This window comes from Bubalus kerabau, chromosome 4, assembly GCF_029407905.1.
Source record: "Bubalus kerabau isolate K-KA32 ecotype Philippines breed swamp buffalo chromosome 4, PCC_UOA_SB_1v2, whole genome shotgun sequence".
In the NCBI taxonomy this organism is placed as follows: Eukaryota; Metazoa; Chordata; class Mammalia; order Artiodactyla; family Bovidae; genus Bubalus; species Bubalus kerabau.
In genome coordinates this window covers 105,080,852-105,105,959 of record NC_073627.1, presented here as the reverse complement: position 1 = coordinate 105,105,959, position 25,108 = coordinate 105,080,852, and the positions used below count along the sequence as shown (strand labels likewise).

The window sequence follows — 25,108 nt, the reverse complement described above, 5'->3', positions numbered from 1 at the left end:
TCTTAGGCTTCCCTTGTGGCTCAGCTGGTAAAGAATCCTCCTGCAATGCGGGAGATCTGGAGTCAATCCCTGGGTTGGGAAGATCCCCTGGAGAAGGGAAAGGCTACCCACTCCAGTATTCTGGTCTGGAGAATTCCATGGACAGTCCATGGGGTCACAAAGAGTCAGACATGACTGAGCGACTTTCACTTCACTTTGTCCTCCAGTTGCACGAAACCATGAAAGTGTTATACTGAACACCGTCCTGTGGACACCTGATTGTACTAATTCATAAATGAGCTGGAGGTTGTCGTTTTCATCTGGTGTCTCAAGGATTCGGCCTTCTTTTCTTTCCTGCAGTTTCTTCCTGTCCATCTGTTGCTCCCATGTCCTTAAAGCTGCGTGATATGTATTTGACAGTTCTGTCTGTGCTTTAGACCTTATTTCCATTTTGGAGGTATACTATTATATATATAGCTTGGGTGTTATTGTTACTTTTTAAAAATTCCTCTTTTCTCTAGCCATAGGAAAAAGGACTGCCTTTTTGTCCAAAAGACAAAGTTCACAGTAACACCACTGGACTAGGAGGGAAATGCAGAAGTGACTTTGAGGCCAAGGGGTTGTTATCAGAAGTTGACTGCTGGGTTATTAAAGTAGGCATTCTCCAAAAAGAGCAGATCCTCAGAAGACTTAAATCTAAACAGCACAGTGAAAAAGCATTACTGAAAGTAAGTGAGGTTGCTGTGAACAGCCCCTTTGAGCACTGATATCTCTGTACATGTGTCTGTGTGCTTAAAGATTGTTCTGTAGCCACCTATGGGTGGGTAGCTTGGGAGGAGTGGGCCTTGGGTGCAAGGGAATATTCAGGTAGATATGAGACTGAACTGTCCTTTTTCGGTTATCATGGTACCGATGCTGTATATCTGAAAGGTACAGTACTGTGATAACTGAAGAATGGTGGTGCCATCACATTGAGAAAGGGTGGGCACTGCAGAGGGGCTGGCGCACCACTGGACCATGGTGTTATGGGCAAAGACCACGGGATTCTTCTGGAGGCTTTTTTTTTTCCTGTAAGTTGATGGTGGAAGGCTCTCTGAAACAAGGAAATGGAAGAGAATACATTCTGTTAGCCGTGTGGAAAGACAGATAAGCAGGAAACTGATGAGGACCACATTATCTCCTGATAACTTGTGTAAAGTAAATGTTTCACAGGACAGGAAATCTGACATTGACTAATCCTACATGACATGCTGACATGAGGAATCAACATTGCTGAGAGAGACTTTACAGTTGGCACAGCACCCTAAGTGCAGAGATCGGCTTTCCGGTGAGGGTTTGCTGGAAGTGACTGGCAGCTGTGTGACCACCACAGCCCACTCCAGCTTCTCAGCCAGTCTCATCGCTGCTGCCTTCCCAGCCTTGGTTTCGGGGCCTGGCTGCTCACCCAGCCTCAGGCAGTGTCTAGAAATGTGTGTGGTCGTGGGGCATGGGGTTTGGCAGAACATTATGTGAAAAATGGAATGTATATTTTTATTTTTCCTTGACATTTTTTTTTTCTCTCTCTTTTAGAGTTTTGTTTTCTTCAGTTTGCTACAGAGCCTTGTATAGTTTTTTTAAGTCAGCAAACTCTGTGGAGATGGTGAAGATGTGACTGGACATTTTTTAAAGTTCCTGTGTCCTTGACACACTCCCTCACTAAACATTAATTGCAGTGTCTTGTCTTCCAGAAACCTTGCCTAAAATTACACATCTCTTGGAAAACAAAGTAGTCTGCTCTGAATGGAGCTTTACAGAAGTGGGACAAATTGCAAAATTTTGTGTTTTGAGCCTTGGGTCTGGAGCTCGCAGGACATGTTCCTCTGGGTTACCCACCTCCCAGGGCTTCCTGCAAGAGGGGTGGACAGGGGCTTGGAAAGGGCAGCCTCTCATTTTTCAGTAAACTAGCATGAGGTGGTGGTGGGAGGGGGTGTCTTTTTGAAAACTGTTTCTATTTGGGACCCTTAATCATCATGGAAAGCTCCAGAAGCCCAAAGTGATGCAGGGCAAAGGTGGGAAGAAATACATGAGCTGCAGGGCAGACAAAGTTATCATCACCTGTTTACATACAGGCATTACATACATTACGTTAATGGTGAAAAGGACAGAATCCACTGTCAGGTAGATGGCGGTGAGGGGACAGCTTATCCCAGTTGGATTCAGGAACTTGGGAGACCAAACTATCACACTTATTTTTATGTGCGGTTAAAATAATAAAAATCTGCTTTCTGTAACCTCAGATTTCTAAAGAAAACCAGAAGCAAGATCCTCCTTGGTTTAAAGAAATGTATTTCTTCTGGCAGTTTGCACATTTTGATTTGTATAAATAACTTTAAAAATGTATTTACAGAGCACTGGGATCAGGCAAGATAGTTTTTTTCCAGCAGTGTTGCTTTCTAAAACCCTTTCTGGAAAATAAGGGTCCCTTGTTTTTCTCCTTTCATCTTCTCTCTTATTGCAGGATGTGACTGGTAATGATTTTCTGTGTTACTTGAGAAAGTAAGTCAATATGTGTCAAATTCTCTGGGAAAGCCAGAGATTTTCTTTTCCCCCCAGTAGAATGAAATAGTATTGGATGACATGGTGGTAATGTGGAGAATCTTATTTCTTTTCAGTTTGTGAAGTTCTGGGTGATTTACAATTGGTAATGATGATTCTACGTTCCCTTCAAAAAGCTTAGTTTTACAGTTTAGGGACAGTTTGCACTTCATTTAAAATTATGGTTACACATCAATGAACGTCTTAATTAGCGTTTGCAGAAACCTTTTATGATCAGAAACTGCAGTGACCACAGCTCTCTGTGTTCTTCCAGTGCACTGGTATTGGAGCCCAGCCTATTTGGATTTCAGTTCTGGGTATACCTTGCAGCACTGGGAGACCATGGACAAGGTCCTTGGCATCTCTGAGCCTCAGTTTCATCCATAGAGAAAGTCATTGGTCCTAAAGTCATGGGCTTGTGGAGGTGGAGTGAGGCTTTTAGAGGAGATTGGGCACTTAGCCCTCCAAACAGCATGCCTGGTGAAGCTCCATCAGTGCTCGAAGCACAGGGAACTCCAGTCTCCTGTTTAGGTTATTTTGAACATAAGGAGGAGTTGCTCTGGGTGATCTCAGGCCTGAAGTCAGCTGTAAATTGTCTATCTCTAGATCTGCATCCACTAATTTTTTAAAATTTATGACTTAGCTTCCTTCAGTCTCATTAATAAACAGATTACACATATTTTACTTACTGTTCCCAAGAATTCTGTAAGTTTATTTAACAACATTTACAGTGTTCACTGTTGACCAGGTGTTGTTTTAAGTGCTTTACAAATACGAACTCATTCAGGTTTCATGATAATCCCACAAGGGTTTAGATAAAGACAGGTACTGTTGCACACTCTATTTTACAAGTGAGGGGATTGAGACACAGAGAGGTCGAGTCACATGCCCAGGGTCACTCACACAGTCAGCAACTGAGGTTTTTGAACTCTGACGTCCTGTCCCTGACCCACTGTGCTTTTCAGTAGAGCTGGGATTCATACATGTTATTGAACTCCAGGTACCTCCCTGCCTGAGCAAGGGTGCCATGCTGTATCTTCTCAGAGTCCTTGTTTCAAATTGTCATAAAATAATTTCCTTCTGTCTTTCTTTGGAAGTCTAAAGTAAACCATGTCACTTTGTTTTATTCCAGTTTTAATAATTGACATCTTTATACTATTTTTGAAGTGCTGGGGAGTGAGAGCCCAGTGTCCTTGTCAGACGCTGACTGATGGGGGTCGTTGGCTCACCCAGCATGTAGCACAGCGATGTGAGGATCAAGGCGAGTGATGCACAGGAGTACTGGGAGCTGCTGGTTGAGCCTGCTGCTCTTTGGGTTTGTTGCCTAGCTGCTCTCTAGGAGCCAGCACAACACATGCTGCTGTATTTACATCTGGGGAGTGGTTTAAATGCTGCAAAGCCCTGCCAGCTTACTGTGCTCTTTGAGCCACAGAACACATTTGGAATATGGTAAAAACAAGTGATATCCTTACTTTTCATATGAAAAAGAGGTCAGTCACCTGCTCATAGTTAGTTCTTGGCTGAACTTGGCCTGGGGCCCCCGTCTCATGAGAGTGCAGCCTGCCTGGCTCTCTTGTTTCCTGTTGCCTTATAATGGAGTTTAATAACTTCATTCCTGGAGCAGAGGTCAGTGGGGCTTTGGGAAAGTTGCTCTTTGGCAGAAGAAGTACCACCAATACATCTAAAAGCTGCCGTGTAGTGACTTCAAGGAGCCCCATTGAGCAGATTCTCTTCCCACCCCCAGATCTTCCATCCCCTCAGCTTGCAGATCAACTCCTTAGACCCCAAAGGTAGGTGATTCCAGTGTCTAAGTGGCTTGATGGAGCAGGAGGCAGGACCCTCTGGCATGGTTTGGTCTGTGGAGCTGCCAGAGGGAGCTCACTGTGACTCCTCTCACTGCCATGCTCTAGCAGGCTCTAGAGGGGGACCTGCTAAGAGGGGCTGTATTTTAAGGGGCAGTGCCAGGCAACCTGGCAAGTTCCAGGCAATTGGGATCAAATGGGCAGATGACAGTGAGCCCAGTGGCCTTCACCTGTTGACCAGTAGTGGTGGTGGGAACAACCTGCTCTTGGAAAATACCCAGGAAAAATTACCTCTGTGCTCTAGGAGTCTCTGAAACCTGATTGTCAGATGGACTGGAGGCATTCACAAAAAGTCGGTTGTTTATATATATATAAATCACTTTGTTCTGGGGTGGGGGAAGCTCACTCTGGATACTTCTCTGAGTCAGGATTTAAATTCTCTGCACAGGATTTGCATAGGCCCAGTTGCCTGAGATGGTTAATCTGAGAAGCTGCCAGTCACACCATGTGGGGGTTATCTGTAGAGGAGCAGGGCTGTCCTCCGTATCCCCTAGGTGCCTCTTCTGCCTGGCTCTGTAGCTGGGGTGTATATTTAGGAGGTGTGGGTCTATTGTATGGTGTTTGGAAGAGAAGAAAGGGGAGTGGTGCCTTAAGGGCCAACATGTGGCTATGGCCGTGTGGGGCTGTGGAGGAGGATGTGGACAGGTCCTGAACGTGACTTTGTTCAACTGCATGTAGAGGTGGGTGAATTTATTCTGTTTGATTTTCTTAAGGAGATTGTTAGGATTCCATATCGTCTGAGGTTATTTCTCATAGCAAAAAAAAGCTATATTTGCTTTTTGCTATGCCAAGCAGCAAGAGACTTAGGGATAATGAGGCTGGAGGGGAAGGGGATCATAAGACATACTTTAATCCAGCCCTTACACAGTCTTCTTCAGACTGGCTGGAGGGTTGGCAGAACATTATGTAAGAAGTGGAACTGACTTTGCTTTTTCTAACACTTCCAAAGGCTACAAATACCCCATGCAACTATGCAGGCCTGCACACTCAAGCCTGTGTTTCTGCCCTCCTTCTCCAAGAGATCAGAAGCAGGCTGTGGCCTCTTAGGAATTCTGCCAGATGAGGAGGGTGTCTGGTTTTTCTAGCACAGTTGAGCAATTCAGGTGGAAGAATGAAGTAGCCTGGGGAGGCTTTCGGGCCTGTGTTCGAACTGAGGCAGCAGCAAAAGAGAACAGGCTGTTTGCTGCTTAGAATGCAGACGGGTGGGTGAGATGGCTGGCTTTTTCTTCATTACTGCCAGCTGGAAGCTTTGCCCACAGATGTGGACTATTTATCTGTGGCTTTGATGTGTTTGTTTTCTTTTTTTCCTAGGGCAGGGTTGAGGAGGTTGTAAGGCTGGGACAGAGAACAAAAATCTGAAAATTTCAATTGGTTAGTAAAATGGGAAAGCCAGCAGGGGAAGAATAGACTCCCCTTAATTGCTCAGAATGTTGAAGTCATTTCTCAAAAGTATTCCTGAACCCTAACTCCCGGTTTCTGTTGGTTACCCCATTCCTGAGTGCCTTATATAGTGCCTGGCAGGTAAAATGGGTTAAGGTCATTGCCATGGAGATGCTTATATAATTTTCCAAGAGGGGGCAAGGGGCAATTGTGAGACAGCTATACATGAACATTTCATGCGACTCCATAAGCAGAGCCAAGAATGCTGTGGAAACCTGGAGGGGTCATAGGCTAGAGAAGGCCTTGTAGATTAGGCAGCAAACAGGATGTTACTTTAAAGATGGAAATGAAATAGCACGATTCAAGGTGGAAGAGAGAGCAAAGGAGTGAGGAGTTATACTATGAGTGTGCACTCATCACCCTGCTCTCCAGGGTGGTTACTGTTCGATCTCGTAACCCCGTCTCAAGCAGAGGATATGCAATTGTTCAGGCTTTCTTTTCCCCTTTTTGCCTTTCCCTCTTTTGTCTAGATTAATGAGGACAGAGGGGTAGGAGATGGTGGAAAATACAATAGACTTTAGATTTAGCTTGGAATACCGTGTGAGGATGAGAGCCAAGGATCAGTTCTTTTTTTTTTCTTAACTTAACAGAATTTTAACCAGCTTTCAGTTCAGTTCAGTTTAGTCGCTCAGTTGTGTCCGACTCTGCGACCCCATGAACCGCAGCACGCCAGGCCTCCCTGTTCATCACCAACTCCCAGAATCCACCCAAACCCATGTCCATTGAGTCGACGATGCCATCCAACCATCTTGTCCTCTGTCGTCCCCATCTCCTCCTGCCCTCGATCTTTCCCAGCATCAGGGTCTTTTCCAGAGTCAGCTCTTCGCATCAGGTGGCCAAAGTATTGGAGTTTCAGCTTCAGCATCAGTCCTTCCAGTGAACACCCAGGACTGATCTCCTTTAGGATGGACTGGTAGGATCTTACCATCCATGGGACTCTCAAGAGTCTTCTCCAACACCACAGTTCAAAAGCATCAATTCTTTGGTGCTCAGCTTTCTTTATAGTCCAACTCTCACATCCATGCATGACCACTGGAAAAACCATAGCCTTGAATAGATGGACCTTTGTTGACAAAGTAATGTCTCTGCTTTTTAATATGCTGTCTAGGTTGGTCATAACTTTCCTTCCAAGGAGTAAGTGTCTTTTAATTTTATGGCTGCAGGCACCATCTGCAGTGATTTTGGAGCCCAGAAAAATAGTCAGCCACTGTTTCCACTGTTTCCCCATCTATTTGCCATGAAATGATGGGACTGGATGCCATGATCTTAGTTTTCTGAATGTTGAGCTTTAAGCCAACTTTTTCACTCTCCTCTTTCACTTTCATCAAGAGGCTTTTTAGTTCCTCTTCACTTTCTGCCATAAGGATGGTGTCATCTGCACATCTGAGGTTATTGATATTTCTCCCGGCAATCTTGATTCCAGCTTGTGCTTCTTCCAGCCCGGCATTTCTCATGATGTACTCTGCATATAAGTTAAAGAAACAGGGTGACAATATACAGCCTTGATGTACTCCTTTTCATATTTGGACCCAGTCTGTTGTTCCATGTCCAGTTCTAACTGTTGCTTCCTCACCTGCATACAGGTTTCTCAAGAGGCAGGTCAGGTGGTCTGGTATGCCCTTCTCTTTCAGAATTTTCCACAGTTTATTGTGATCCACACAGTCAAAGGCTTTGGCATAGTCAATAAAGCAGAAATAGATGTTTTTTTGGAACTCTATAGCTTTTTTGATGATCCAGTAGATGTTGATGATTTGGCCTTTTCTAAAACCAGCTTGAACATCTTGGTTTATGGTTCACGTATTGCTGAAGCCTGGCTTGAAAAATTTTGAGCATTACTTTACTAGCATGTGAGATGAGTGCAAGTGTGCAGTAGTTTCAGCATTCTTTGGCACTGCCTTTCTTTGGGATTGGAATGAAAATTGACCTTTTCTAGTCCTATAACCAGCTTTATTGAGATATAATTCGCATACCACACAGCTTATTTAAAATGTACAATTTAGTGGGGTTTTAGTTTATTCACAGAGACATATAAATGTAACTACAGTCTAATTTTAGAACATTTTCACTACCCCAGAAAGAAACTCTTGCCTATTTACAGTTATTCCCAATTCCTCTCATCCCACCTCTGCAGCCCCAGGCAACTCCTAATCTGCTTTCTGCTGCTGTAATAGATTTGCTTGTTCTGTCCAGTTCATATAGACATAAACAATATGTGATTCTTTGTGACTGGCTTGTTTCACTGAACAAAATGTTTTCAAGGTTCATCCATATTATCACATATACCAATACTTCATTCCTTTTTATGGCTGAGTAAGGAGGAGGCAATGGCACCCCACTCCAGTACTCTTGCCTGGAAAATCCCATGGACAGAGGAGCCTGGTAGGCTGCAGTCCATGGGGTCGCTAGGAGTCGGACACGACTGCGCGACTTCATTTTCACTTTTCACTTTCATGCATTGGAGAAGGAAATGGCAACCCACTCCAGTATTCTTGCCTGGAGAATCCCAGGGATTGGGGGAGCCTGGTGGGCTGCCGTCTATGGGGTTGCAGAGTCAGACACGACTAAAATGACTTACATAGCATAGCAATATTCCATAAACCACAATTTGTTTGTGTATTCATCAGTTGATAGGTATTTAGGTTGTTTGTACTTTTTGACTGTTATGAATTAATGCTGTATACAAGTTTTTGTCTGGGTATGTTTTCATTTTTCTTGTGTATATACCTGAGTGGAACTGCAGGATCATATGGTAACTGACTCCTTGTTTCACATTTTGAGAAACTGCCAGACTTTTCCACAGTGGTGGTACCATTTTACATATCTACTAGCAGTGTTTGAGGGTTCAGTTTCTTCATATCCTCATCCATACTTTTGTTATTACCTTATTTTTTTCAGCCTTTCTGTTGGTTTGTGAAGTGGTATGTCTTAGTGATTTTTATTTGTGTTTCTGTAATAACTAATGATGTTGAGTTTCACATACTTAATGCGGTATGCATATCTTCTTTAGAGAAATTTTTATTCAGATCCTTTGCTCATTTTAAAATTAGGTTATTTGGTTTTTTATTATTGAGTTGTAAGAGTTCTTTATATGTTCTAGACACCAGACCCTTATGAAGTAAATGATTTGCAAATATTTTCTCCCTTTCTGGACATTGTCTTTCTACTTTCTTAATAATGTCCAAACAAGATTTTAATGTTGATGAAGTTCAGTATATATCTATTTTTTCTTTTATCACTCTGCTTTTGATTCTGTATCTAAGAAATCATTGCTTAACCCAAGATTATAAAGATATTCACCTATGTTTTATTCTGTGAGTTTCATAGCTTTAGCTCTTGCATGCAGGTCTTTGATCTGTTTTGAGTGAATTTTTGTGTGTGATATGAGAAAAGGGCCTAGCTTCATTTTTCTGTGTGTGAAGTTGTTACAACACCATTTGTTGAGATTATTCTTTCCTCATTGAATTACCTTGGCACCTTTTAGAAAATTAGTTGACCATAAATGTGTGGGCTCATTTCTTGACTCTCAGTTCTGTTCCATTGGTCCTACACATCAGGATCAGTATTTTGAAAGCTCCTGGGGTGATTCCATGTACGTTCTGGGTGGTGAGCGTTTGGACAGTTTGATTAGGAGGCAGCACAACGCAAGGTTGCTGAAGTACTTCATGAAAGACGTGCAGATTGTGTGTTCCTTAACTAAACCAGTGTTTCCCAAATTGGGCTGGTAAGAGTCACCAGGGATGAGGAATTACCTGGGGAGACAAGGCCTGGTAAACGGTGGAGGGGGACATGTGGCCTGTATTTCTGGGCTCTCCAACATGGACATTTTCTCTTCACCAATTGCCAGTTGATTGAAACCTTCAAGGAGTTGCTTGTTTAGTGAACTATGGTCAGTCCTATGATCAGTCTGCTGGAGTGATGCCGGATCTGCTAGGCCAGACTAGTAGAAGACTGCATACCTGAACCATGGTCCTTCTACAGAATTGTTGCTCCCACAGTATTCTTGGGGTGAAGCCATCACTCTGTCTTAAGGGAGATGACAAGAGAGAGCTCCTTGGAACTCCATGTTTACTGTGAGCCCTTCCCTGGTCACCTTATTTATTGCCTTCTGCCATATATAGGGCTTCCTTGGTGGCTCAGAGGGTAAAGAATCTGCCCACAATGGGTGAGACTCGGGTTTGATCCCTGGGTTGGGAAAGTCCCCCTGGAGAAGGGAATAGCTACCCAGTCCAGTATTCTTGCCGAGAGAATTCCATGGACAGAGGAGCCTGGCGGGCTGCAGGCCATGAAGTTGCAAAGAGTTGGACATGATTGAGAGACTAACATTTTCACTTTTCTGCCATATACACACAAATATTTTGTACCTACATTTCCTTCTCATCTGCCTTGTTTACTTAAATTTCTGATTATGGAGAAAGAATATATATATATATATTTCAAGGATATTTATGTTGTCTGCTCTACTAGCCTGAAAGCTTCATGAGAAAAGGGAGTTTTGGTTGACGGCAATGTCTCCAGCACCAAGGACAGTGCCTGGCACATAGTAGGCACTCTATAAATATTTGTTGAAAGAATGAAGAGCCTGTTGAGATCAAACAGTGGAGAGGGCAGCTTCTCTCTTTCAGCATCAGCAGCAGTCACTCTGCTTGGTTTTAGCTTCATGATACTGTGAATCATCAAAGCATGTGTTTCTCTGTATGAACCACTTGAAGATTAATGCCATATTCATGTCCAACCTAATGTGCCTGTAGGACTAACCTCCATACTTTTCATTTATTTACTGAGTTTGTCTAGTGTGCATCTCTGCAAGCTGTCTAAAATCATCTTTGGAATCTAGCAGGCTGTAAATAAATGCTATTTAATCGGCTTCGATGAGAATTTCCTAATTTCAGTCTTTCCTCCTGATCCAGGAAATTCAGTTCTAGGTTGGCAGAGGAGGAAAATTTTTGTAAAATCGAATTCCTCTTTCATTTCTCCCTCCTTTTTTTACCCCCTCCCTTTTTTTTAATTTTAATTTTTATTTTCTAGGATAGAATTTTTGCGGCATTTGAAGAGCTTTTTCCAGATTATGTTTAAAATCGAAACCAAACCATGTGGTGAAGAACTCAAGGGAGGGGATAAAGTGCTGATGACTTGTGTTGGCATTGGCTTCTCCAACCTTAGCAAGACCCTCAAGTGACATTGTCAGAAGATGAAAGGCCCAAAGGCTTCTAGACAACGCAGAAGCTGCCAAGGAACCAAAGGGACCAGATTCATCCAGGACTTTCCAACTTCCCGTTTGAAAACAATCAGGATATCTGAACAAAAAATGTCTCTCAACCTGTGGTTTTCAGCCATTTCTCTGGGGCAGACATTCCTCAGGAGGCCCAGTCACAACGGGAGCTCCCTCGGCTTACCTGGATGAAGAGTGTGCCTTCGGGACACAGTTGTACTGCTGCGGCATCACAGCTGCATTTTAGCACTGCTTCCTGAGCCCACATCCTCGGGCTTCTGCTGTATGGCTATTTTCTAGACCTTTGGAGTTTGTTACAGTTCCTTCTGCAAGGACTGACCCCCCTGAATCTTGATTTCTGTGTAGGGATTAAATGAGATACTATGAGTTGGAAGTCATGTAATACAAATGTCAGAAATTGGTGTGTTAGACTATGTTATCCCTTGTCTTATGAATGGACTACTATCTTGGAGGTACACTGCTCCCCATCTGGTTCATTGTATGTGGATTTGGGGGGAATGAATGCCTAGGGACTGCAAGGATCCAACTAAAGTTATTGAATATTTTCCATATCTCGGGTGTGCTATGCATGTTCTCATTTAATTCTCCCAACAGCCCAGTGATGTAGATTTGATTATCCCCACAAGAGAAATTCAAAAAGGATATTTTGTTCCTTTTGAAATTTGATAATATAGAGATATTAGCTCTCCTGATTTCAAGATCTAAGTATCAGAGTCTAGAGTTTTATGCTACTTGCAAGCTAGTAAGTTAGATTATTACTGTTTCACGGATGCTAGCAGAAAACATGAAAATCTCATGTCATAGACAAAAAGCTTTTTACTCAAAGCACAGGAAGCAACATGAGCTTCACTGGTTTCTTTCTCCAAGTCCTACAAGATGTGGAGGGTCTGCAGGTATGCCATGCACACCAATGGTTTGCATCACAGGCAAGGAACATGCACATGTGGGAACTCCACCTCTTACAAGCGTGCTCTTTGTTCCAGATAGGGACATCACTTCACCCCTCAAGATTGCTTGCTGTGAACACGTGATAAGACAGGGCCAGGATAAAAGCCTCCCCAGCGGGAGTGTGCAGGAACACTCAGGACTTGTGGCGATTGTACCTGCTGCTAGTAGAGGCTACAAGTGGTGTGTATAGGGGGTTCAGAGTTACCGGTGGTAGGGGAAATATCTGATTTTTCTATTAGGATTCCAAATGATATTTTCTACCTAGGGTGGACTTTTGAAGTAAGGCATGGTCTTTACCTCCCCAGGTCTCTCAGTACCCTTTTCTTTTTCCAGTAAAAGGGGTCCCGAGGAAGTTTGTGCTCTTGTGTCTGGGGGTGTGGGAGGATGTGGAGTGGGGAGCTAACACCGACAGGTCAGGCCATTGTGAACTGTGGTTGTCAACTTACTGAGAGCTCTACATGCTGTATTAGATTTCTGTTGCTGCATAACCAGTTACCACAAACTTAGGAGCTTAAAGTAGTACCATTTATCATCCACAATTCTGTAGGTCAGAGGTCCTGGTCTGTGCTTGGATTCTCTGGTTATGGCTTCACAAGGCTAATGTCAAGGTGCTGGGCTCCGGGCAGAAATACATTTCCAACCATATTTGGATTGTTGGCAGAATTGTTGGACTGGAATTCCTGTTTCTGGCTGGCTGTCAGCTGCAGGCAACTCTCAGCTTATAAGTAGAGGCTGCCTGCATTCCTTGTAACTTGGCTCCCTCCATCTTCAAGCCAGCGATGATGCATTGAATCCTTCTTATGCTTTGAATCTGACTTCTTGTGATAACGTATCTTAAGGTCATCTGGTCACAGCAGTACCTAGGTTAGTGTTTGAATAGCCGGGGCCAGGACTCTTAGACATCTGAAAATTTTGCCTACCACACATCAGTTCAGTCGCTCAGTCGTGTCTGACTCTTTGCAACCCATGGACTACAGCATGCCAGGCTTCCCTGTCATGCTCCTTCCTGATGCTTGCTCAAATTCATGTCCATCGAGTCAGTGATGCCATCCAACCATCTCATCCTCTGTTATCTCCTTCTCCTCCTGCCTTCAATCTTTCCCAGCGTAAGAGTCTTTTCCAGTGAGTTAGTTCTTCACATCAGATGGCCAAAGTATTGGAGTTTCAGCTTCAGCATCAGTCCTTTCAATGAATATTCAGTACTGATTTCCTTTCGGATGGACTGGTTGGATCTCCTTGCAATCCAAAGGACTCTCAAGAGTCTTCTCCAGCACCGAAGTTCAAAAGCATCAATTCTTTGGTGCTCAGCTTTCATTATAGTCCAACTCTCACATCTGTACATGACTACTGGAAAAACCATAGCTTTGACTAGATGGACCTTTATTGGCAAAGTAATTTTATTTAATGCTGCTGATGTTCGAACCCAGATCCACCCATGCTCAGATATAGAACTAAGGAACCAAATGGATTTGGCTGTGTCCAGTAGGAACTTTCTGTCCCTTGGGACAAGATTGGGAAATGGGTCCTGTTGGTCAGTTTAGGGTGACATGTAGACACCAGGCAGATCATTACAGCTAGTATAAGGGATGCGAGCCTCCATCTGCTGTCAACACAAAAGTGTCTGGTGGTCTCCAGCCCTCTGACTGGTACAGCTGCTTCTGGAGTGGTAGTAGTGATGCTGTAGGCAATAGGAAGACACATTAAATATTAATATTTATTTAAGCAGCCTGCTGCCAGCTCCTTCTCAGGTGCCTGAGAGAAGCAACAGCTCTCCTTGGGCAGAGGTTACTGGTACTTCTTAGTGACATTCCACTCCTGCAGTCTCTGCCTTGTTCTTAGCTTAGCTCCTGGTTGGTGCAGCTACCCCTAGTATAGTTTGATGGGAGATTCCAGCACTTTGAGCTTAGCTTTCTATCTTGACCCTTTACTTCCCTCTGTTGACAGAAACAGACCAGTCTGAATTCGATAAGACTAGTAATTTTTTTTTTTTTTTAAGGCATATACATGTTTTAGGGATCGTGACAGAATCATGGCCTTGCCTTCCTATCATGTTCCAAGCCCTGCTTCTGTCTTCTACCATCCTTCTCTGTTACATTCTGGGTGAACACCAGCCAGCCTCCTTCCATCATGATTATTTACCATATTCAACAAGACAGATGGGGGGGAAGCTAGGGTGTTGCAACATGATGTGCGGATGGGGAAAGAGCAGGAGGCACTGCTGAAATCCAGATTGCCCTCAGAGGGCAGCCGAACCTTGTGGTTTGTTTGTTTATCTTTTCTGATAAAAAGTGGTGAAGGACATCGTTGATTACAGACCCAAGCAAAAAGCCCCCAAGCTTAGGTTGCACTGTGGTGCCTGTCCTCTCATTGTCACTCTAAGTGAAAAATGGTGAGGTCGCCATCCCACTGGGTCTTCTGTGTTGGGAGGCTCCTGGGTAAGGCCAGTGCTGACACTTAGTTTCGAGGTGGCCAAGTGGAAGAAATAAGGGTGTGAAAAGGCAGGGAAGAAAGTAGACGATTGGAGTAGAGGAGGCCTAAGGAAGTGGACAAAATCGTAGGTAGATGGAGAAAAGGAAACACCAGGGAACTAAGGGATTACTTTAACTTTGGCCGTGCCTGAGGCAAGGGTGGGATTCAACTGGTGAGGTGAGGGGACCAAAGCAGGGTGCAGAAGTGGATTTTTCCAGGGTATTGGTTATGGTGGGTGGATTAGAATGTAGAGCCTCATTCACTTTACCTGTTGGTGCTTTTTTGGAGACGTGAATGTGCTGGTAGGTGATTATAACAGTCTGTGATGGATAAAAAAGCAGCATCACAGGCCTTGCACTCAGCCTGGACCTCTGCTGTTCCTCATCTGACTACAGAGTGGAGAAGTAACTTGCACTTGATCAGAGTTTCCACGTTTAGACCACCCTGGCCTGTTCTTTAGAAGTGACCAGTAGTTATGAGGAATGTCAAGTAGGCAAGTGCAGTTTTTCTGTACTCTAGTTGACTAGGTCTAGGAAGCCATTTGAGTGGGAGGCCAAGCCATGTCACTCCTTTACTCAAGCAAATAGGGCTGTCATATTTGTCAGGAGCAGCCTAGATCCAGGGCTCCTCTAATCCATGTCTTTCATTTGGCCCTTAATAGTTAGATAGCCTGACTCCATGCCTGAGGCACTGGCCTTTGGTCAGCATCTGTAAATGGACTGGGGCAGAGCTTTTGGCACATGGGCCACTTCCTATCTTCCTGGTTCTTCTGATACTGGTGGTTCTAGATGTGGATCCTGCTCTGCTAATACCCTTGTGTTAAGTCTACAGGGGTGGGGATGCTGATCTTGGGAGGTAAGAGGCCCAGCTTGCTTTCTGCCCCATTTCAGCTACTGACCAGCTGTTATGGCATAAGTATTTCACTTCTGCACACTTGGATTGCTTTTGGGAAATCAGGGTGGATATATGAGGCCTTGTACCCAGCCTGGACCTCTGCTCTTCCTCACCTGACTCCAGAGTAGGGGAGAAGTAATTTGCACTCCATCAGAGTTTCCTGGTTTGGGTGCCCCCAAAACCAGAAAGATGACCTTCATTGCCTCCTCCATGCCACTCCCATCCTCATAACGTCAAGATGTTTTACACTCTTTATTCCTGTGTTTTTCCCCCCATTCCCAACCCTCTTAAAGAGCTTTACATCTAAAAATTTCAGGTTGATTAGTTTGCTAATAATTTCTACTGTGATTTGTGAAATCATGTATTCAAACTGATGAAGGTAGGTGAATTTCTAGAAATCAGAGACTGACTTAAATGAAGTAGCCCAACAAGGACACATTTGGCAGCTTCATGTGTCTACTCTGTGAATACCCTGTCACCACATGGTCCTGAGGGTGGTGGACCTGCTGTTGAACTCACTGGGGGCCAAGACCATCCTCTTGGGAGTGGATGCTGCCCCAAAGGAAGAGGAATGTTCGAGGCAGGTGCCTATTCCTGGTGCATCTTGGATGGTAGGACTCCTGAAGATATCACTTTAGTCTTTAAGGGAAGATATTGGTGGGACCATATATTTTGAAATGGTGCCTGGCTTGTTGCTCGGAGGGATCCAATTTCAGGTCATGACAACTGACCTGAGGTTGTTTTAAATGCTGAGTACACTTGGCTCCCCATACTTCTCAAATTCTCCTCTCTCTGTCAATGCTCTGTTTCCACCTCTCTGCTGTTTTACCTGTTAGGCAATTAAAGCCATTGTGTCTAATATCTGTAAGCTTTGAAGAACCAGTGGGAAGGCTTACCAAAAAAAAAAAAAAAATACTGCCTTCAAGTTAGGCAAAGAAAAAGAGCAAAAATAAATATCCACAAAATGAAACATTTCCAAATTTAAAATGTTGAAAACAATATAAATGAGTTTGTTTCTTCACATATATTTCCAGGCACACACAGTAATTGCAAGGAATTATTGCCAGTCATATGTTAAATGGCCAATTGTTTGGCCAACCAAACAGTTTAAAAGGCAAAATTATAAGGAGCCTTTCAGAAATTTGCCACATGGCTGTATTTTAACATGTGTGGTTTGGTGACACTGTCATAAGAGGCCTAGAAAGTAAAACCATGTAAGTCCTCCCCCCTCACTGAGCCACCTCTGTAACGTTAGAGCCTCAGCATCTCCAGAGGGACTCCCCCAGCCTATGGGGCATCCCCAACTACAGGTTCTCATACACCCCTGGGTGCCTTCTTCACACTTCACACCCTCAGTTATTGGTTAATTCTCTGTGTTAACCTGTTTTGATGTGAAGTAGGTTGATCTTTTACAATTTGGTGTGGTTGTGGTTTTAAAGTGTTTTTTTGAAAGACTATATAAAAAAAAGATGAATTCAATCATTTGTGAGGAAAGCTTTTGGCTTCTTGAGTTTCAGTAGAGCACTGTGGAAGTAACAGGCTTAGGAATGAGACTGTGTTTGCATCTTATTAAATAGCTGAGTCTGTAGCCACATGGCATTGGGCAGATCCTCTACCTCATCTGTAAAATGGGAAATAGCTGCTGTCCACCCTCGTACTGACAGGACTTATTAAATGGTTATGTGTTAAATGCTTAGGGTTCTTTTTAGCTGTTAAACCCCTGATGAGGATTCAAAGCAGTCTTTTACCTAACAGGTTCATGGCTCCATGGGTCATAGGGTTTATCTTTATATCTGATACTTGGATGGACTCAGCCAGAAGACCAGAGGCAAGATGTGGCACCTGTACATGGGTTGGGGTCACACTGCCCCATGACACGCTATAGAGTTAAAAACAGCGCCTACAGGCATCTCTGTGAAGTTCGCCATGTTCTAGCAGGACCCACCTGGTCAGGGTGAAGTAAGCAGGCAGGCTGCCTCAGGGCTCAGCACTGCTCAGCTACTGTGTGCACCAAACCAAATGAAGAGCTCCGGTGTCATCATGCCGAAGTGTTACAAGACTACCATGTAAGCAACTGCATGTCATCAGAACTCCGCTATCTCCCTTCTCCCAGTATTGCTTTGTGTTTCTTCTCCATCAGGCATTCTCTTTAACATTCAGTTCTTAGCAATCTTATGGTCAAAAAAAAAAAAAAAAAAAAATCCTCCATAATTGTGTTTCCCTCTGGTTGACTCCAAAATGACCAGATCTGGGTCCTATTCTCAACCCTGGAGTGGTAGGGATGTCAGCCAAACTACCAAACTGTGTAGTTTGAGAGGAACGGGTAAAGTGGTTCCTGAAGGAAAATCTGAACGCTTTTACAAAGAGAAAAGACACTGGAAAGGCAGAAATAACAGTTGTCTACTATAGACTGCATTACCTAGTTCCCTGAATACTCTTTGGAGAATATCCTACATTACTGTTTGCCCACCGCCATCTTTCACCATCCAAAATCTTCCAGGATCATGGTATAGAAAAGGGTGGATGGAACTTCCTGGTGGTCCAGTGGTTAAGAATCTGCCTGCCAATGCAGGGGTCACAAGTTTGATTGCTGGTCTGGGAAGATTCCACATCCCACGGGACAACTAAGCCCATGCTTCGCAACTACTGAGCCCATGCACCCTAGAGCCTATGCTCTGCAACAGGAGAACCCACCACAATGAGAAGCCCGTGCACTGCAACTAAAGAGTAGCCCCCACAACTAGAGAAAGCCCTTGCACAGCAATGAAGACTCAGCACAGCCATAAATAAATAAAAAGAATTGAGCGGGCAAGATGAATTCACTTCAACAGGTGTTTCCTGACAAAAGGCAAGACTTTTGTACCTGGAAGGCCAAAGTTAATATGAACACTGGGCAAAAGTTTATCATTTAGGCTAGTGGTATTCTTGGGCTGGAAGGAGGAGTATACCAGGATGATAACACAGAGGGAGGAGAACTGGCTGTGGGAACACCATGTAGGCTGTGGACAGGAGGAAGGTTAGGGGGCCAGCTTGAAGAAAGGAGGATATGCAATATCCATTGGTGCTTTCCATCGTGGTACTGTCTTTTTCCACCTCTGGAAAGACAAATTCAGAAGTGGGGAGGAAAATAAGGGCTTTTTTCCATTGCCAGGAATACAAGAATTAAAATGATAACGACAGTGACAAAAAGCTATCCCTAGAAGAGCACTGAAGACATATATAAGTGATGACAGGAATTAGGATGGGGACATGATAGGTATTCCTCCTATTTCCAAAAAACTTGCACGATTTTGTTTTTATAGTTATTTACCTGTCTCTGTGTGTGTATACGTTTACTTATATTAAGAATCTCAGGTGCAACTCCCATCATTTTTCATGAGCTGCAAGGCAAATAAAAGATCAAGCATCCCCTTTGTCCTACTCCTCTGCACCTTTCCTTAAAACACACAGACACACACAAGCAACTTACTTATGATGTGGTTGGGGCCTGTGGAAGGAAGTGCCACAGATGGAGAGGAATCCAAGGCCTGCTCATGATACTGCCTAAGTGGCTTCCCTCTACCCTTGCCTCTCTTCACGATTCTGGGTCAGAGCACTGCTTCACCTCTTAATTAGATTATGTTGCTGCTGAGTCACTTCAGTTGTGTCCGACTCTGTGCGGCCCCATAGACGGCAGCCCACCAGGATGCTCTGTCCCTGGGATTCTCCAGGCAAGAATACTGGAGTGGGTTGCCGTTCCCTTCTCCAGAGGCTCTTCGTGACCCACGGATCAAACCTGGGTCTTCCACACTGCAAGCAAATTCTTTACTGTCTGAGCCACCAGGGAAGCCCTTTTCCCTGAAAAGCCAACTTCATACAGGTGTAGACAGTGTTGCAGCCTCTAGCAGGTTTGGAGGCCACAATGTGTACTAACATAGCAGAAGCTCTGAGGAGTCCTGTAGCAGAAACTGTCTTTGTTTTACTTACTGCTTTTCAAACTGACCTGGACATTGAACTTTCCATACCTCCCACCCCCAGAAAAGTATTGCATGTAGTGTTCTTATTCTGCAAATCATATTTGGCAGGTACTTGGTCTAGTAGGATTTTTTTTTTTTAGGAAAGATAAACTCTGCCATTTGTGATTGGAATATTTGTAAGAAGTCAAGCGGTTGGAATTTAGTGACTAACCCTTGCCCGACCTTACAGCATTGACACCCATGCCCATGAGCTTCAGATTATGGTTCCCACCTAGTCCCATACCATCTTACCTTCTTATCTGGGCTTCTGGGAATTACCAGGGTCAGAAATGGGACTAGGCTGAGATTTTGTGTGTGTGTTGTAATAAACTACAATGTCCCTAATCTCTTGAGGGGGCTTCTTAAGTAGCTCAGTGGTAAAGAATCCATCTGCCAATGCAGGAGATGTGGATTCAACCCCTGGGTCGGGAAGATCCCCTGGAAGACAAAATGGCAACCTACTCCAGTATTCTTCCCTGGAAAACCCCATGGACAAAGTAGCCTGGTAGGCTACCGTTTATGGGGTCACAAAGAGTCAGACACGACCTAGCAACTGAGCACAATCTCTTTGAGAACAACATTGACTGTTCTTTCCTTCTCGGCTCAGAACCTTAACATGGCAGTGGAACCCATCTGAACTCTCAATAAGAGGGGGTCAGAAGATGTTCTACTGACTTGGGAGCCCAGGGAAAGTGCCAGAACCCTGTGAGGGCTTAGCCCAAATCTTGGTAATAGGTCAAGGAGAAACCCTTGGGGAAGGAGCACCATAAAATGATTGGCCATATTTTTAGATTTCAAGCCATATTCAAGTCTGAGCCCCCAAACACCTGGATTTTCAGAACTCTGACCTGGGCACCACTTGCCAGCAGCTATCACCAAGATGTGAAGACAGGGCCCTCAAGGCAGTGGGTCTAGGAATGTGGAGAGGCCTTGGGCTTTTTAAACAGCTATTTTAAAAGATGGTGGTTTAGTTGTTAAGTTGTGTCCGACTCTTGTGACCTAAGGACTGTGGCCCACCAGGTTTCTCTGTCCATGAGGGTTCCCAGGCAAAAATACTGGAGTGTGTTGCCATTTGAATTGCACTTGCAACAAGCGCCTACTGGCCCTGCTCCTCTGTTAATAAGCTGTCCAGAAAAGAGCCTGCCTGGATACTCTCTGAGTGTCTTCTTCAAAATGTACAACTTAAGTAGGAGCTTTCTTTTTTTTTTCCCCTCCAGCATGTTATGTTTTTTTATTTCAAGGAAGGTAAAAATGCAACTGAAACACAGAAAAAGATTCGTGTAGTGTACAGAGAAGGTCCTGTGACTGATCAGATGTATCAAAAGTGGTTGTGAAGTTTTATGCTGGTGATTTCTCACTGGACAGTGTCCATGGTCGGGTAGACCAGTTGAAGTTGATAGTGATCAAATAGAGACATTAATTTGAGAAAAATCAGTGTGATACCCAAGTGGATGCTTTTTAAAGCTGTTGATGCTGAACATCAAGGAAAAGCTTTTGCATCTCTTGACAACCTGAATGGGTACTATTTGTAGTTCTGAGTTTTGTCTTCTGGGAGTTCAGAAGGTGAAATCACAAAGCTTTAATCAGAGTCCTGAATGTGACCCAGGTTAGGAAATAACAAAACAAACTTGAACTCCTGTTCACCCACCTGAGAGGAAGAAAAATGCAAAACAACAACAAAAAGAAGTGGAAAACAACCAAATCTCAGATGGAGGGAGCAAGTGGCAAGTGCCCTTCCTAAGAATACCAAGAAAACAACATTGGCACAGAAACCAGACAGTGGCAGGGGGAGCTGCCAGGGGAACAGCAAGGAGTCAGTCCCTCAGGGGCTGTCCTGGTTGTCTCATCTGTTTGCCCCTGACCTGAGGGGACTGAACACAAAGCACTTCATATGACTTGCATATTCTTGTGTGACTCCAAGTGTTAGGAACTGCCACTGTATATTATGAGTAATATACAAATTCACTTTAAAGTAGCACTGAATTCATAATTCATAAAGTATTTTCTCAATGAACAGATGCCTTCATGTGGAAAGAGGTCTGTGAAAATTTTAGATGTTTAAAAGAGGTTCTCATGCCTTCTTGAAAAGATTAGAATGACTGTTATATTGAAAGTAATTATTTTCTCCCCAGTGGTAGTCTCCTGTTGGTTACCCATCTGGAATGTGGAACTGAATCTGGAATTGAATCTGGAAGTTCAATCTGGAATTGAACTTCTTGGTGCAAATCTTGACTGTCTGCTTGTGTCTGGAGAAGGGGTAGGTTAGGAGAGAGAAGCAATGGGAATATAATAAAGAGTGGCCCTTAGCAAACTGTGGATGCTGTGTGCCATTACCAGCATCCTCCTTCCAGCCCGCCCACCCTGCTACTAGGCAACAGTTAGCACAGGACCTTTAGTGGTCCTGACCAGCCATTGGTTGTCCCCTCAGTGGGCCCCTCCCCCAAGCAGCCATCAGTGAGTGACCGTTAATGATCCTGCTCAGTCATTGGTCGGTGCCACAGTGGGCCCCTCCCACAAGCGACCAACTGTTCAGGAGCAACCTTAGTGAGGCCATTCAGCCAACCTTCAGTGGAGTGGTAGGTCGTCAGGCAGAGAATAAGGTAAGAGGCGGATCCTGGCCTTCTCCCCCATGGCCCTCCAGCTTACCTGGCTTCAGGCCAGTGAGTGAGTGGAGGGACCCAGAGAACAGGCTGGGGGCTGTGTCCTGGAGGGCTCTAGGGCTCTCGCCAAAGCCACTCGCTGGCTGGACCCAGGCCTTGAGGCTACAGTGAACCTCTCCCCTATCCCCACCCCTGTGACCTAATGGCAGCAGCCATTTGCCTAGAATGTCATCTGCAGGACCTGGCCCCCACCATTTGGGCGGCCTAAGGAGCTGAAGACGAGAGGTCCCAGGCACCTGGCTCCCTCAGGGATGACAGCTGGGCAGGGTCTGGGGACCTGGCTCTGAAGGAACCATCAACTGAGAGCTTTTCAGCCAGGACCTGGACCTCACAGGGGAAAAGTTGAGCCTTGGGACCTCTCCATTTCTTGTCAAAATGGAGAAGAACATTTGTTTGGTGGATATTTACAGGAACATTGTTATCTAACCATAACCTGGCCTCAAGAACAAAGGCTCTGACACCAAGAAGTCTGCAACAACTAACCATACTCCTTCACCTTTCCTAGAAAAGGACTTTTCTGAGAGCTCTTGTTGGGGGGGAGGGGCGGGGGGAGATTTGGGAGTTTTAAGGCATGAGCAGCATCTCCTTGCACACCCCTGCAATAAACTTTTCTCTGTTCCAAACTCCCACGTTTTGGTATTGTTTGGCCTCACTGTACATAGGACACATAAACGTACTTTCTGGTAACAGGAAGACTGGAGGTCATATCAGTTATTGAGCTGTTGTCAATCCTCATTCAAAGAGATGAAGTTCCACTTGGCATCATGATCTGCTGATACTAAAATGTGTCCCAGCTCAGCCTCCTTGCTTTGAGATAAAGTGCTGCTTTCTTCCCTCAGGATGTTTTCTTCTGTAATGTAGCATCGTTGCAAGGTGGTAAGTGTTCAGATTTCCCTGACTCACAACTCCTACTCCTTTATGGATTTCAAAACACTTCCATGAACATTATCTCCTTTCATCCTCACAGGCACATATATTTAGGCTTAGAGAAGCTGTGAGACTAAATCAAGTTGACACAGTTAGTGGAGAAACTGGAACATGAACACAAAGCATTTGGTTCCATGATATCTGAACCATGGTATACATGTGTCTCTAGCCAGTCATACCTCTGTGCCCTTTTAAATGGGTATTAAATAATTGTCCAGTACTTAGAGTTGAAGAAATAACATAAGTAATCCCTGTGAGGAAAGGGTGGAAAAGGAGAATGCTAGAGGTAACATCCCCGCTTTTGTACATCTCAGCAAAACAAAAGCCCTGCTTTATCATCTTTGTTGCCCAAGCATTCCCCTTGGAAGTTGTGTTAGTCAGGATTTTGTGTGTGTATATGTAAGTGTAACTAAGTGAAAAAAAAACAGGCTTAAGCAAAATCGGTAATGTATCAATCGTTGAACTCTAGGGAATTAACTTACTTTTGGCATAGCTGGATCCGTGGACTTGAATAATGTCATCAAAACTCATCATGTTTGCTCCATATGTCTGTTCTTCTATTTCATTCTCCCGAGGATCTTCTCACTGATGGTGGCAAGAGGCTGTCAATTCTTGGCTTACATCCTATCCTTTGAGCAGCTGGAACAGAGTCTCCCTAACAGTTCCCAACCATGTTCCCAAAGAATTGAGCATCATGGTTGGGTCATTTGCCCAACCAGAAATCAGTGATTATAACCAGAGGAATTTGCTGCTCTGATTGTCCTTGCCTGGGTCACATGCCATTCTTACAGCCTGAAGGAGTCCAGCTCCCAAACCATTTTCATTGAGGGTGGGGGAGGTGGTATGTCACAGAAAATATTGCTTCTGATGCCAAAAGACAAGAAGATAGATACTAGGCAGGCCAGAGCAACAAATATGGACTATAGAAATGTTCTTCTGTCCACCTTAATGGGCCTCCCTGATAGTTCAGTTGGTAAAGAATCTGCCTGCAATGCAGGAGACCCCAGTTTGATTCCTAGGTCAGGAAGATCCGCTGGAGAAGGGATAAGCTACCCACTCCAGTATTCTTGGGCTTCCCTTGTAGCTCAGCTGGTAAAGAATCCCCCTGCAATGTGGGAGACCTGGGTTCAATCCCTGTGTTACGAAGACCCCCTGGAGAAGGAAAAATCTACCCACCCCAGTATTTTGGCCTGGAGAATTCCATGGATTATATAGTCTATGGGTTTGCAACAAGTCAGACATGACTGAGTGACTTTCACTTTCCACCTGAATACCTGCAGCTTATCAATATATTCCTTTAAACCAGACTCAGGATGCTCCCTGAGCAGAGTGCTAATGAATACCATTTTCTCTATTCCATTACATTACAGATTAGTTCCCTGGGCATCTTAACAACTGGCTCCCTGTCATTCCACCTCTGTCTTTACCAGGTGAGGTAGCTGGAGAGCAGAGGGACTTATCCAGGACAGGGCAGAGTTCAGATCAGATCCTGGCCCTAGACCTTTGGCTGCTGGACCTGAAGTTACCACTGACTTTGTCACTTAAGCAGTCCAGCCGAACAGCCTGTCTTGTCCCACAGCCTACCTGGGTTCTGCTAGGACCTGAGATTGGTATAGGTTGTAGCTGCACTGAGAGATCTGTAGACTTAGAAATTAAGCCATCCTGGCCCGAGAAAATCATAGCCTACTTAAGGCTCTGCAGAGGGTGGTGGGTCACTGTGCTCACTGCAGGATATTCTTCCTGTCATTCAAAATATGTGCATTGATTTAGTTAAAAGAGCATGCTTGAGTCCCCAAAAAGAAACCATGTGGGAAGAAACATACTAGGTATCACTAGGAGTAGCCTAGGCTTGTGAGATTGGGGAGGGGACTTTCATTTTTTGCTTTATCTTTCCAAGTGATTTGGAAGGAGGCACCAAGCCATAGTAGGATATCTGGGGGAATCACTTTTAGCCCTGAACACAGGGTTGAAGAAAACTGGCAGAATACCACTGATGGGGAACTGGGTGAGATCTGGGGATTAGAGAGACAATTAAGGACCTAAATGTTAGTCTGCTACAGACCCAGAGAAGTGAAGGTGTTCCAAGGATAAGAACTTTCTCTTGCAGTGACACTGACCCTGCTGGGCAAT

At 44.4% G+C, this 25,108-nt stretch overlaps 1 protein-coding gene across 6 annotated transcripts in view; it reads left to right on the top strand.

Moving 5' to 3' along the window:
* The window catches only part of RCL1 (RNA terminal phosphate cyclase like 1), a 60,372-nt gene extending 48,736 nt beyond the window's left edge, over window positions 1–11,636 (top strand). For 3 of the 6 annotated variants that reach the window (XM_055578163.1, XM_055578164.1, XM_055578168.1), the window contains exon 9: window positions 10,881–11,636. In XM_055578163.1, coding sequence (XP_055434138.1) covers window positions 10,881–11,031 — 151 coding nt within the window. In that variant the 3' untranslated portion in view covers window positions 11,032–11,636. Of the gene's footprint in view, window positions 1–500; window positions 837–1,548; window positions 1,745–10,880 lie in introns of those variants that run through there. The other 3 variants (XR_008713548.1, XM_055578166.1, XM_055578165.1) reach the window with 3 other exon arrangements.
* The last annotated feature ends 13,472 nt before the right edge of the window (window positions 11,637–25,108 follow it).